The sequence below is a fragment of the Myotis daubentonii genome, chromosome 4 (assembly GCF_963259705.1).
Source record: "Myotis daubentonii chromosome 4, mMyoDau2.1, whole genome shotgun sequence".
Classification (NCBI taxonomy): Eukaryota; Metazoa; Chordata; class Mammalia; order Chiroptera; family Vespertilionidae; genus Myotis; species Myotis daubentonii.
In genome coordinates, this window is record NC_081843.1 from 33,661,931 (window position 1) to 33,676,307 (window position 14,377).

Here is a 14,377-nt window from a genome sequence, read left to right on the forward strand (position 1 = left end):
AAGAGGGAGAGAAAGATAGAAACATGAATGATGAGAGGGAATCATCTATCGGCTGCCTCCTGCACACTCCCCACTGGGGGTCGAACCTGCAACCCGGGCATGTGCCCTTGACCAGAATCGAACCTGGGACCCTTTATTCCGCAGGTCGATGCTCTAGCCATTAAGCCAAACTGGCTAGGGCCCCAAGTCTTCTTCCATCACTATTTATTTCCCCCTACACCTATATTCTCCTCTACCTCTCCCCACCCCATTTTCCCTCTGGTAATCACTATATACTAGTATTGTTGTCTGTGTCTGAGGTTTTTTTTGTGTGTTTGTTTTGCTTAATTCTCTCACCTTTTTCACCCAGCCTGTTTTTTCTTTATTATAATAATCAGCAGCTGTCTTTGTCTGCTTTGTGTATTAAAGTTCTGCTTAAAATTACGTAAGAATTTGAAAAGAGTACATTAAAGAAGTCCCAGGCATTATCCAGTAGCGTACTTTCCCCTATTTTTGAATTCTCCTTTTCTCCCTTCTTTTGTTTCATAAACAATTGGAAAGAGCTTGTTAGTGTCAGTCACTGTGGTAAGTCTGCAGGTTACAATGATGAGTAAAAGCCAAAAGTCTATGCCCTCAAAGAACTCATTTTGAGTGCGAGAGATGGTTATAGTAGTGTTATAAGTACTGATGATAAAAAGAGCAGTACCTGAGTCACCAGGGATACCTGGGGGCAAATTAGAGAAGACTTCCCAGAGAAGAAGAACATATCAGCTAGGTTTTGAAGAATAAATTGGAGTTAATCAGATGGAAAGGTGCATAGGCTGAACTTGACCTCCTTGTCATTTACAGCTGCCCTCTCAGTTTACATAGAATGAGTCTACTGTCCAAAGCTCCTCAGGTATTTGAACACAGTTGTCAGGTACCCCCTAAATTTCTTCCTGGGGCCAAGGGTGATACCAGTATGTGATTATTTTGTGGAAGAGGGTAAGCAGAACAGAGAACTAAGACTCAGTTAAATAAAGGTTTAACAATTAATTTGTGACTTAGGCTTAGAGACTTCACATATATGTCATTATCGTACAAGGATTAATTCTCACCTTCTTCTTGTGTTCTTTTTAATGATTATATGGCCACCAGGTCACCTAGATGAAGTCTAAGACATTAGATAGTTAATAGTCTCCTTTGCTGAATATTACATGGGTTTTGTTTTTAACTCAGTTTTATACAGAAGAACCTCTTTCTTGATATGATCTTTCTCTTCTATTTATTTACCTATAAATTTTCTTATTGAGAACTAGATGTAGATTTCTTACATATTTTTTTTATTTTTAGTGCTCAACCCCATGGTGACGTAACCTCTTCTTAGCTTGTCATATGAGACTTGATTCTTTGCTTGAATGGGGGGAAAAATATGAGCACTTTGCAGGTTTAATCTTGGGGCCCAGACACATTGTACACAAATGGAAAGCATGGAAGAGTTTCATGGAAAATCAATTAGGTTGCCTACTGAGTAGTTCAACAATGTTCTCCATTAAAATGGCATTATGTCCTTCAGTTCCCTACCAAACAAAGGTCAACTTTGACACAGCTCTGAAATTTTCCACCGTCCTTTGCTTTGACGGTTTCCATTTAGCATGGGCCAGGGTTTTTTTTAGTTGTCACCAGGTTGTTGCATGAGCTAATATCAGTCTCTAATCTGGGCTTCAGTTTCCTTATTATAAAAGTAGATTATCTCTCGAATATCTTTTTTGTAATAGTTATTGACTTTGAATATTTAATGTTTATTTCATTTCCTTGTATTAAATGGGAAAGACATGGTATAATTTGGCAAAATGCTGGATTCTGTTAGGCTCTCTGCTTAGTTTGGCTCCTTTTGTCCTAACAACCTGATTATCTGTTTTTACATTTTATACATTCTTTGTGGAAAAATATGGTCTGAAGCCTCATTATAGTTTTGCCAAGATATACTGCCTTTTTACTGTTAGGCGGAGGGACTTGCATGTAAACTGGCTTCCTTTTGGTTCTGTTATACTCACTTCTATCTGGGGACCAACTTTATTTAAACATGCTAGAGAATTTGAAATTTTCATCAGAGAGTATTTACTGGATGTGTTGAATGTCAAAATTTTTATTTTGCTGCTCTTGATCTGTTTTTGAAAACACTGTTTTGCCCGGCCACTGTAGTTCAGTTGTTTGAGCATCATACCATGCACCAGGAGGTGGCTGGTTCGATTCCCAGTCAGGGCACATGCCCAGATTTCATGCTTGATCCCCTGTAGGGGGGTGTGCAGGAGGCAGCCAATCAATGTTTCTCTCATTGGTTTCTATCACTTTCCTCCTTTCTGTGAAGTCAGTAAAAACATATTTTAAAACCAAAAAAAAAAAAATCTCATACTGTTTTGACTATGATAAGGTTTTGTTTTTTAATGTGCTGGACTGTTTAGAATTTTGTGCAGTGGGAGAAGACCAGGATGCTCTTTCAAATCTTGAGTGCCTAATGTTTTTGCCCTCAAAATTAGAGACTGGTTGGAGTCTAGGCTGGTCTAGATGGATAACTCAGTGGATATAATAGGACACTGATGATTAGTATGTATAATGCTAAGAGCATTGGTTCGGGATAAATTGGCCCTTAATTGCTGTGAGACTTTGGGTAACCTTTCTTTCCACGAAAAATAATAAATGAATATTACCTAATTGTTCACAAACATTTCCTAGCAACATTATTCAGAATAGCCAAAAAATTGAAATGATCCAAATGTTTATCAACTGATTAATGGATAAACAAAGTGTGATATATCCATACAATGGATATTATTTGGCAATTAAAATGGAATGAAGCACTGATACATGCTAAGATGTGGATAAACCTAGAAAGCATGCACAGTAAAGAAGCCAGTCATAGAAGGCCAGATGTTATATGAAATGTCCAGAATAGACAAATCTATAGACCACAAGTAGATAAATTATTACTTATCGGGTGGGTAAATGTGGTGGGGTAGTGTAGGGAATGGGGAATGAGTGCTAATGGGTTGGGTACAAGGTTTCTTTTGGGGATGATGAATGTTCTAAAATTAAGATTATATTGACAGTTGCACAACTCTGTAAATATATGAAAAACCATTGATTGTACACTTTACAAGGTGAACTTGTCAATATATAAATTTTATCACAATAAATGTTTTTAAAATGAGGTTAAATAAGCCTGTTTTCAAGATCCCTTCCAGTGTTTTTACTAATCTTCACTGGAGGATATTTTTCTTTTTTTTTTTTTTTTTTAAGCCTACAGCACCCGGTATTCCCAGGAGGATATTTTTCTATTGATGTTTAGAGAGAGTCGAAGTGAGGGGGAGAGACAGAGAGAAACATCAATGTGTGAGAGACACATCGATTGGTTGTTACCCATACACACCCTTACCAGCCTGCAACCAAGCTATAATGTCCTTGACTGCAATCGAACCTGTGACCTTTCAGTCTGCAGGCTGACACTCCTATCCACTGAGCCAAACCAGCTAGGGCTCAGTTTTTTTTTATTTTAGAGACCAAATGAGCTATTGAGTACTCAAATTTAAAATTTATAAGCAATAACTTAAGGAAGTAAAAAAGCATTACTATATGCTAAGACATTTTCTTGAAAAGGTGTGCATCTGACTATCCACTAGAGGACAGCAAAGCCCATTTTAGCCATTTTCTATCTGTTTTCAATAGCACTCTTTTAAAGAAAGTCTATGGTACCATATGTTAGCTCTCCATTACAACAGGGGAGAAAACTAGCAGCTGTCATAATGGACCCCATGTTTTATTGACGCACTCTGAAGAGGGAAGGAAGGAAATTGTGCTGCACAGTATTTCGAAGGCAGATGTTGAAATACCTGCAGTTGGAGATTGGAATAAGGAATGAGTCAATTTCCCCTAGAACTTTAGCAGCCTCTTAAATAGACTTTTTTGGTGTGTTTAAATGATCCTTGCTATTATCCATAAATGTATACCTGTGAAGTGCTCTGTGGTTCTTTATTTCTGTAGGAAAGAGAAAGGACAACATTATTTTCTCTTCCTCACACCACAGCTTTAGAAGTGGCTCAACTATCCTACTCCCTTGGCAGCTATTGTAAAGCCTATGGCTTTCCAGGATAACTGGACTCTCCTATAGGAGGAAGACTATATTCCTTAAAATAGACCTCTTTGCCTAGAGCAGGGCAGTGAAATCCAGCGGTAGTGTTGTCAGTTAGCTAGAGCTAGCCCAAGTTGTAAAAGTAGCAGGGATTGCTAATCCACTTTAGTTCACTCATGACAGTTGAGCAATATGACCTCCACAAGGTTGATGATACTAAGATAACCTAGTCTCTCAGCTTCTGCTGAATTGCCTAAGCTTTACCTTGTCCGTCTCGTATTTTCTGACTATCTGAGAATGATAACCCCCCCACATTAACATTTGTTTAGGTAGATGCTCACCATAGGAAAGAGAGTTAGTTGTGTTGATCATCAGAATTGCTGATTATATTTTCCACCATCCTATGTTTTGCTTGGCTGATTCTAATTTAATTTGCATTTTATGATCATGGAGAAGACAATATGCAGAGATTAACTGCCCAGAATGAAGTCAGGCTAACTTCTGGGACTTTCAAACTTTCACTTAACTTAGAAGTTGGTGATAGTGTCTAAAAGAATATGTTGTATCAACACTTAATATTTTGTTTTTTATTGATTGATTTTAGAGAGGAAGGTACAGAGAAAGAGAAACATCGATTTGTCGTATCTACCTATTCCTCTTTCAGTGTAAACTCTGTCAGTATTATGTGAAAAATTCATGTCTTGAGGTCCCTATAGTAATACTGGCCTGATTTGGTCTCTGTTTAGGTTGCATCTGCTCTGGAAAAATGGAAGACAGCCATCCGTGAAGCTCAGACCTTTTCCAGAATGCATGTTCTACTTGGGATGCTTGATGCCTGTATCAAGTGGGATATGTCAGCAGAAAATGCCAGGTGCAAAGTTTGTCGAAAGAAAGGTAGGTGTATTTAGGTCAGTGCTGCTTATTTGAATGTATCAGGAACTGTTAACACAGATCTTTTCTCCCCTAAATAATTTTGAGTGCACAGCATTTAAATGTGGTGGGACAGATATTACCTGCTGGAGTTCTATAATAAAATGCTAATCTGAAATCCCATGTCCACAAATCAGAGTAGGCCCTTTGTTCCCCAATATTGAGTATAAAATAAGAGCAGTTGCTTTCCAATCTTTAAATTCTTTACAGGGAAGAAAATTAGTTAACCTAAACATTTTAATCTTACTGTCTCTGAATTTTAGTCATCTGTGAAGTAGGACAGGTGCTACCACCAGAGGGCAGTACTTGTACATTGCGAAGAATACTCAGGTTTGGGTTTTCCAGCAAGAATTCTACACAGCAAAGGCATTTGGGAACCGTTTAATGCTGAGAGCTTTCTAAGTCCATGTGTGTAAAAGGAACTTCATGACTAAAAGCCTCCCTCAGTGATACACTTTTCAGTGACTAAAATTCTTTTGTGAATTTGGTTTGAATTTAATTTCCAAAAACAGTTGCCCTAAGAACTGATTTAGAAGGAAAGTTGGGGAGGGGACATGGCCATGGTAAGTTGGTTCAGTGTATTTTCAAATGTAGGGAAACTTAAGTGTTTTAAGAGAGTCATACCAGATATGAGTTGGAAGTGTTTAGGGGGTCCTGAAGGAAGAAGGGCAGAAAATGTAATACTTCATAGGGAATTTATATTTCTTAGTGGGAAAGGAGCAGCAAAATTTCCTGCTATCACTGTTTTTTTGCTGCCTCTTAATAAATGTTAAATGTTCTGTCTTAGCTCTGGGTAGATTTTGGAATATAAATCAGGAGCCCTACGCCACAGATTAATATGTGCTACATTTCTTTTCAGAAAGTGACTACATTTTTAAAAAAATATGTAGTAGCATTGTACTAGAATGTTTGTTGCTTCTGTAGTGTTAATTGAGGGCAAGTGGCTCTTTCTTCCAACTCCTTGACTGTTGCCATGTTCCCGACAGTGCCATACAAGTTTATCTTCTTGCAGGTGAGGATGACAAACTGATCTTGTGTGATGAGTGTAATAAAGCCTTCCACCTGTTTTGTCTGAGGCCGGCCCTCTATGAAGTACCAGATGGTGAGTGGCAATGCCCAGCTTGCCAGCCTGCTACTGCCAGGCGCAACTCCCGTGGCAGGTGAGAATTCTTCTCCCAAAAACAAATGAATAAATAGCTGTTATAATTAGGCTTCAGTTATTCAAACTGAATGACATTAAGGAGCTTTAATTTAAGTCCATCTATTGGGTATGGAGCCTGATCATTTAAGGTATAATAGGAACTCAAGGGGGGCTCATTTAATTTTAGCTTAATGTTGACATTTCTAGTTTCATTACCAGTTATGTTCTCTATCTTCTTGACCATACCTTCTAAAATGACAATATATCTCCTTCTGCCCCATGCCCATTTCTTAATTGGTGATTATGTCTGCAACCACCAAATCCTGAAACTCATCACTTTCCCTACCCAGACCTTCCTTAACATGATTAGAATTTGGTTGTCAACTTGGACATCTTCCTCTCCTTTGTCTTCCATAGTCATTCATTTGCCAGATGTTATCAAGTCATTGTCCAGATGTCTTATGGATCAATCTGCTGTCCATTCTCCAAGGTCCCTGTTGTCACTGGCCCTCCTACATCTCTCACCTGGGCTCCTCAGTGGTTTCTCAACTCCTTACCTCATATCTTTCACCCTCTTATTCTTCCAGCTTTAGTGATGAGACCCGAATAGGTTATAAAAGGCAAAGACCTGCTTATGTCACTTTACTATTCAAAAACATCAGTTTTTACATTTCCTCTTTAATAAAGTCCAAACTCCCTAGCCTAACTTTTGAGACTCTTATTGTACAATACTGGCATATGTTTTTATGAGCCCTCCTTCCCATATTTGTGCGCTTGTTACAAACTGTTCATTGTGCATCCTTGCCTCTTGTGCTTTCCTCCTAAGTGGGAATATTCTCTCTTCCAAGTATTCTCTCATTTTACTGGGTATAAACTACCAAAAATTTTGTGTTCTCTTGAAGTGTCCTTACATCCTTAGAATTAATTGTTCCTCTTTGTGTTTCAACTGGGTGTTCAATATCTAAGACAGCATTTTGGTGCATTTGATTGTCTTCCCATGAGATTGTGAATGCCCTGAGAGTAGAGGTGGTGCTTTGTTCTTCACCCTAATTTCAATAAGGCCAAACACAGGGCTTTGTAAAAAGGAGGCACCTAATATTTGCCAAGTTAATACAATTGTTTTCCACATTGAAATTTGAGGTTGTAAAAGGGCAGCTTATAGGCACTTTGGCTTGGTCTCTCTTTGAAAGGGCAGAGCTGTTTGATCCTGACCTCACCTAACAGTATTACTCAGTTATTTCTCACTCCATTCCAGCTATACTTAAGAGAGATGAGGCATGCTGTTCTGAAATGGTGGGGCTTTGGACCAGCTGTTCTGAGCTGGGATTACCATTGCTTTGATGTTATGGTCATCTGCAAGCTGTTTCAGCTCCTGGAAGGGGGCCATCAAGGTGGAGGAACACCTGTCTGGGCTTTTATTCTTTCAGTCCACCCCAGAGTCGGGGACACATTTTAATACCTTAAATGTTACATTATCTGGCTGTTTTTGTGAGATAAAAGGAATAAAATTTTGAATTGTTTTGAGGGGGGGAGGGGTACATTTTGGTCTTGATTTCTGTTGCCATTGGTGTCTTATCCAAAGCATTTGGGGCCTGGTTGGGGAGGTATGCTGTTGAAGCTTACGTTTTCATTCTACTTCCTGTGTCCTGGCCTGGATTCAGTTTACCTTCCTCATCATCAAATCTGTCCAGTGTGTGAAGAGGGAAAAGTTGCTGGGATCCGTATGGGACTTGATCCCCCTAGGAACACTTTGGCTGAGAACCAGGTTCCCTGTATGTTTTTTCACCTCCCAGGAATTACACAGAGGAGTCTGCCTCTGAGAACAGCCAAGATGATGAGAGCAGTGAAGAGGAAGAAGAGGAGGAAGAGGAAGAAGAAGATTATGAGGTGGCTGGTTTGCGATGTAAGTATTCAGTTTGCCTTCATAGTTAATCTCATAGTCTTTTAAGCTGACTTGGAAAGATTGGGTTGGCAGGCAATAGATAGTCAGTGTTGCCATCATGCCATCTTCCTTTTCTCACATATTGTGGCTGTTGGGGTGACTTCATTGCCATGGTTTTAAATGGGTTTTCAAGGTGCCATTTAACCACCTTCCTATTAGGAGGTTGGGTAGCTTCGTCTCAAGAACATTAATTTATGGTAGATTCACTTGATCCACGATTTAGTAGAATTCAAGGTACCAAGTATGTTAATGACAAGCCTCTAGTTCTGAAGCCCTCATTGCCTGGGGACAGTGATTAAAGAAGATCTAGTTCCATTGCCCTCTCCTAACAGTTCTTTTGCCTCTGTTTTCAGAGAAGTAATTTTTCCTTTGTTTTTCACTCCCCTATAGAGTTCAGGGCATAGCTTTGCTAGTTTGAAAAAGAATGCCGGTTTTTCATAGCTTAGGCATAAAGTTGTTAGGAAGGTTCATATATGTTTCACATTAGATGCCAGTAGGGGGAGAAAAAGACCTCATCATTTACCCTTACCTCGCTGACTCTTTATTTTTTGTGACTATTTGAGAGTTTTGTTGTTTTCATGGTTAAACTTGAAGTTCTGTAATTTACCCTTAGCCTCCCTCTTTTCAAAACATATCCTTCTTTGTAGGTTAGTAGAAGAGACACAGATCAAGATTTTGATGAGCTCTTGAAGAGATGATACAATTCCCAAGATCATAGCACTCTGAATGATCAGAGTTAGTATAAGGAGAGAGACGATGCTTGCCATGATCAATCTTTTACTTCAGTAGTGCCGCCAAACCTGAGGGCTTGGGCTTACACACCTGCTCCCATCTCTCTAGTCCTGATGGCTTTTAATTTGGGACACCTCAATTTCACTCATTCCTATTGGCATGATTTTCCAGGTATCCAGGGTGAGGAGACAAGCAGTCCATTAACCTTGCATCGCACAGAGACCAGCATCTACTGGCTGAGAGTTGTTATTCAGATGCGTGTTTGTCTGGAAGCAGATTCTGAATATAGCAGTGTACTGATTGTTTATTTTCAAACTAGTGATTGTTTTCTACTTCTGAGGTGTTGCTCTCTTTCCAAGGAATTGTTTCCTTTCCAGGTTTCAAGGGCTGTTTCTATCAAAAGGATGTAGGAAGTATTTATAGAATTTTGTCTACTCTGCCTTTTAGACCACCAAAGATGTGGCTGTCTAGTTCAGCTCAAGTCTGGGGTTGGTGTCTGTTCCTAACATCCCAAAGTTTTATCCTTGGCATCAGCTGCTTACTTTCTGTTCTTAGCCAGGTCTTGGGCTTGAGACCCTGGAATAGCCAATGAAGGGTTAACATTATTTATTCCTGTATCCCTGCCTCTGTATGCCCCTATGTCTGTCCAAATGTCACCTTCCCGCTTTCCAGGGAAAATCTGTTTAGTAGAGAAACCTTGAGCTAATCCTTCCGGAGCGTGAGCTGGTGAGGAATGTTGGTTTGTGTGACATTAAGCACCTGATGTAACCCTGAGACACAGGCGGTCTTGGGCGCCTTTGTATTCTTTCTTCTCTGGGGACCCTAGGCAGCTTTTTATGGGAGTGACCTAGATGACTGTCTGTGGTTTTCAGAAATGCAAGAGAGCAGGACTGATGCTACCCCTAAATTGTATTCAATGAGGAAGACTTTACATAAATACTTCACATAAGTATCAGCTTTTCTCTAAGAAAAGGTAACTCTGGGAATTATAAAATAGGATCTCTCCTATAGTCAAGTTTCATCTCACATGTAAATGCATTACACTCTTTCAGGCTGAGTGTGGGCTGTAGGAATTCCAGGCAGACCTGTAGCAAATGGCCTCTCCTTTGAGTGAGTCACTTACAATTGACTCCTTCAAGAGCCTCATTCCCAGGAGTAACTGAACAGGGTGGGGCCAGAGGAGCACTGAAGGAACTGACCTGAGGAGGCTCTTAAAAGGTCTTGCAGTTCATGAAAGGTATTCATTTCTCATCTACTGCTCCCTTCACGATGTCCTGTTAGATAGGACAGGAGATAGCAAAGAGCACTCTGTAACCCAAGGAAGCCATTGCTTTGCTTGTCCGATTATCTCCTCATTCCATAACATGCTTCCTTCATCCTCAGTTGTTCTCCTCTCAGTCTGTATTTTTTATTTCAGTGAGACCTCGAAAGACTGTCCGGGGCAAGCAGGGTGTCATCCCCCCTGTGGCAAGGCCAGGCCGACGACCAGCTAAGAAGCCACATCCTATCACCAGGAGGTCTCAGCCAAAGGCACCACCTGTAGATGACACTGAGGTTGATGAGCTGGTAAGAACTATTTATCATTCTGCCTCTAATGTTTCTGCTTCTTATCCCCCACTCCAGTATTAGGAATTCATCAGGCAACAGGTGGGAGCCTCCCCCTCTCCTCCCCTCCTCCCTCCCTAAATTTGGAGGCTGATGGGAGGGCCTGTAGGCAGACAAGGCAGCAGGCCCTCCAGGAACAGCTATGTCCGGCATTCTCCTGCTGTAGCCTGCAAACATTGTCTCCTTTAGTTAACAGGCAGCCTGCGACTTGTTAAGGATTTTAAAATAGTATCCATGTGTCTCCAGTGGCTCAGCGGGGCTGGGTCTCCATTGTGGGAATGTCAGCAATGTCGGAGCCTCATTTACTCTCTGGTCTTTTGCTGACAGTTGTTATGGGAGGGACATTACCCTCCCCTCTGCTCCTCCACTGTGATTTTAGTGGTTTTGCTTTAGACTTCACTTGAGCTTTAAAGAACAAAAAGAGGCCCTTGAAAACTTGATTGTTTTGACAGGTCAAATTGGGGTTGGGATGGGCTGGGGGCATAAAGCAAGCCATTAGGGAGCTCAAAGAGCAATGAGAGATCCTCCTACTTGCCCAGCCCTAACCTCTTCAACTCTGTGGCTCCTCCTTCTTCGAGTCACAGCCTGTTAATGGCTACCTGAAAAGGAGGCCCCTCTTTTTTTCTCCTTAGTCACTTAGCTCTCACATGCCTGCAGCGGGAGAGCACAGGAAAGGAATTGTACCTCTTGCCTTTCTTCCCCGAGACTCCCTACTCCCACAGAATTGTCCGCCAGTAGCACCCATAACCGGTCTGGTTTTCTGCAATTGTTTGCTTATATACAACAGCGTCATCATAATCCCAGGTCCATCTGCTCTTAAGAAAGTGGTTGAGCTCTTTCTTTCTCTCTTTTTTAAAGCAGATGTATATATTTTCTGTTTTGTCCACTTTTCTTCTCTTGGATCTGTAATGATATCTTCTTCCATTGGCACCAGGTGCTTCAGACCAAACGGAGCTCCCGGAGGCAAAGCCTGGAATTGCAGAAGTGTGAAGAGATCCTCAACAAGATTGTGAAGTACCGCTCCAGCTGGCCCTTCAGGTAACAGCTTTGTGTTCTCAAGCACAGAGGGGTAGGACCAACCTGGCAGCTGGCTGAGGCAGTGCTCATTTGAACCCCTAGGAACAAATCTGATCCCTTCCTTTCAAGACATGTCTCAGTGGCAGGGGATTGGTGTTCCAAACTGGTAGAGACAGCTCTTAGTGCAAGGCGAACACACCTTCTCTGTGCCTGCCAGGTGGCTGATCTCAGCGGGGTGGGCCTTCTGTGGCTAATGGTTTAACAGCAAAGTTTCTGTCCGTTGTGTCAAGGCTGTGCTGATATCTCCATTTGGGGTTTCTCCACAGGGAGCCTGTGACCAGAGATGAGGCTGAGGACTACTATGATGTGATCACCCACCCCATGGATTTCCAGACAATGCAGAACAAATGTTCCTGTGGGAGCTACCGCTCTGTGCAAGAGTTTCTTACCGACATGAAGCAGGTGTTTACCAACGCTGAGCTTTACAACTGCCGAGGCAGCCATGTGCTAAACTGCATGGTGAAGACAGAACAGTGTCTGGTGGCTTTGTTGCATAAACACCTTCCTGGCCACCCATATGTCCGTAGGAAACGCAAGAAGTTTCCTGACCAGTTTACTGAAGATGAAGGGGACAGTGAGCCAGAGACCATTGGACAGTCTAGGGGACGAAGACAGAAGAAATAGAGAGGTGGGGCCCTGGTAAGGGAGCGGGAGCTGAGGTTCGGGAAATGGAGGTGAGAGCAAAGGAAGGAGGAGTGGGATGGAGAAGAACATGGAAGGGAGGACATCACAGGGAGTCCTGAAATGCCTGTTGTCCCAAGCTTGTGCTATTTTTCTAAAACTCTCCATAGAGCCTTAATCAAGCAGAGCTATTTGGAGAGCATAATATTGGGTTGGTCTCTGCCTAGAAATATGGTGATAGACCTTAACCTACCCTTTCTGAGAATTTCCATGAAGAGCCCAAGGGTATGAACCCAATTCCTTTCCCTTCCTACCCAAGATCCCTTCCACTTTGGCCACCACAATAGTGCCAAGCCCTTTGGTCTCCAGGGGCAGGATTACTGTATTACACAGAAGGATCAAGTATAACCAGGCCAGTTAGGTGGTGTTGCTTTTTAAAAGTCTATATTTATATACAGCCTTGTTTCTTTAAGCCCATACTCTGTCTCTTCCCCCACTCCCTCTCAGGTGACGGTATTAGTGAGTGCCATACAGAATTCTGTATTCACCAGCATCATGAAACAGTTGTGCTCTTTTCGTTTGATCTTGGCAGAGTAAAGGGACATATCCTAGAGCCATTCCTGAATACCCTTCCCCTTCTTTGTGACAGTTCTCTCCCCACTTTCACCCCACCACACCCTCCAGAAAACAAACAAACTAAGGCACTTCACGTAGAGACTGGAGTCCTGCTTATAATCATGCATATAATCTTTAGTTTGATGGATCTGGCCAGAGGGGTGTTGGAGCCCAGCCCACCCACATACCAGACAAGCTCTTAGGGGAGCAGAAGAAAAGCAGGAAGGATTGAAATGTTTAATTTTTTTAAATTGACTTTTCTAGTTATTAAAAATTGCTTGTTTTAGCAGTGATATTGTATAAAAACATCTTGTAAAATATTTCTGTCATCTTGCTTTGGCACATGTACAGTACAATTTATATGATAATGTGTTGCTTTCCTTTGCCCCATCTCCTCCCTCAGCCCATCCTCTCTCCTTCAGAGAAGTGGGTTGGAGGCTTATCACAGCAATCAGTGTGACCTGGGGGGGAGAGGGCACCCCCCCCCCCCCCGCCGCCTGCCCCTGTGGCTGTTTCTCCCTTCTCCATCCCATTTTCACCCCCCTCCTCCCATGCCTTTACTTCCTGAGAACCTGAATCTTTCAGTGGTCAGTGTCAGTGGGAGTAGAGATGGGAGGAGAAGCTAGGCAGCCCCTTCCCACAATGACTCTAGCACTAGTGGTTATATTTAGGCAAAAGTTTGTAGCCTTCTTTCCCTTTTATGGAAGATTTTGATAAAAAATGCAAAACAGGGTTTAATTTTTTTTTTTCTATCAGCTTTGAATTGGAAATTTGGATCACCTAGGTTCTCCTGTATCTATTTAAATGAAGGGAAAAGAATTCCACCAAGGGGATTGCAACTTATAGAATTTGGGAATAAAGCCTCTTAGTATTAAACTTCAAGGTGTGGTCCCTGCCTCTCCCCTGTCCTCTTCATTCAAGGACTTTGGGGATTTGCTCCGGTGGCTGGTGGATAGGTTTACTGTCCCCTTTCCACAGGCTTGGAGTTAGCACTGACATTACAATTTCATAATCCCAGCCACCACCACCTCCTGCCTCTTACCCTAGAGCCAGTCTGTTCTTGTTAACAGTAAGAATCCTGTGTTCCCACTTCAGTGATACCTGAATTTGTTGTTTTTTAATTGTCTTTAAGGAGGAAGGGCCCCATTGAGGGGTAAACTTGTAATAAATTGGAATTTCAAATAAACATTATGTACTTGTGTTTATAAAGAAAAAACAATGCTGGTGACTCTTTCTTTGTGCTCCTTGGGGTGCTAGTGGAGAGTATATAGTCTGAGTCCTCAGTTTTCCTACTGAGTCTTGGAACCAGTTATTCCTCGGCATTGAGAGGACCTTTCTTTGACTTAGTCTTTTTTTTTTTTTTTATGTTTTTATTTATTTGGGAGAGGGAGAGAGGAATGGAAACATCAATGATGAGAATCATTGATTGGCTGCCTCCTGCACGCCCCATACTGGGGATCGAGCCTGCAACCCAGGCATGTGCCCTGACCGGGAATCAACTCCTGGTTCATGGGTCGACCCTCAACCACTGAGCCACACCGGCCGGGCTGACTTAGCCTTTTTAACCACAGGTTAGAGCCAGCTTCTCATTTCCTTGCTTCCAGGAGACATTTCTGATGTCCCTGGT

The 14,377-nt window shown here is 41.8% G+C and overlaps 1 protein-coding gene across 3 annotated transcripts in view; it reads left to right on the forward strand.

Annotated features, from left to right (window-relative positions):
- BAZ1B (bromodomain adjacent to zinc finger domain 1B) overlaps positions 1-13,969 on the forward strand; it is a 78,530-nt gene extending 64,561 nt beyond the window's left edge. For all 3 annotated transcript variants that reach the window (XM_059693482.1, XM_059693483.1, XM_059693484.1), the window contains 6 exons: positions 4,834-4,981; positions 6,030-6,177; positions 7,952-8,061; positions 10,250-10,398; positions 11,372-11,475; positions 11,781-13,969. In XM_059693482.1, the coding sequence (XP_059549465.1) occupies positions 4,834-4,981; positions 6,030-6,177; positions 7,952-8,061; positions 10,250-10,398; positions 11,372-11,475; positions 11,781-12,138 (1,017 nt within the window). In that variant the 3' untranslated portion in view covers positions 12,139-13,969. The remainder of the gene's footprint in view (positions 1-4,833; positions 4,982-6,029; positions 6,178-7,951; positions 8,062-10,249; positions 10,399-11,371; positions 11,476-11,780) is intronic.
- Positions 13,970-14,377: the final 408 nt, after the last annotated feature.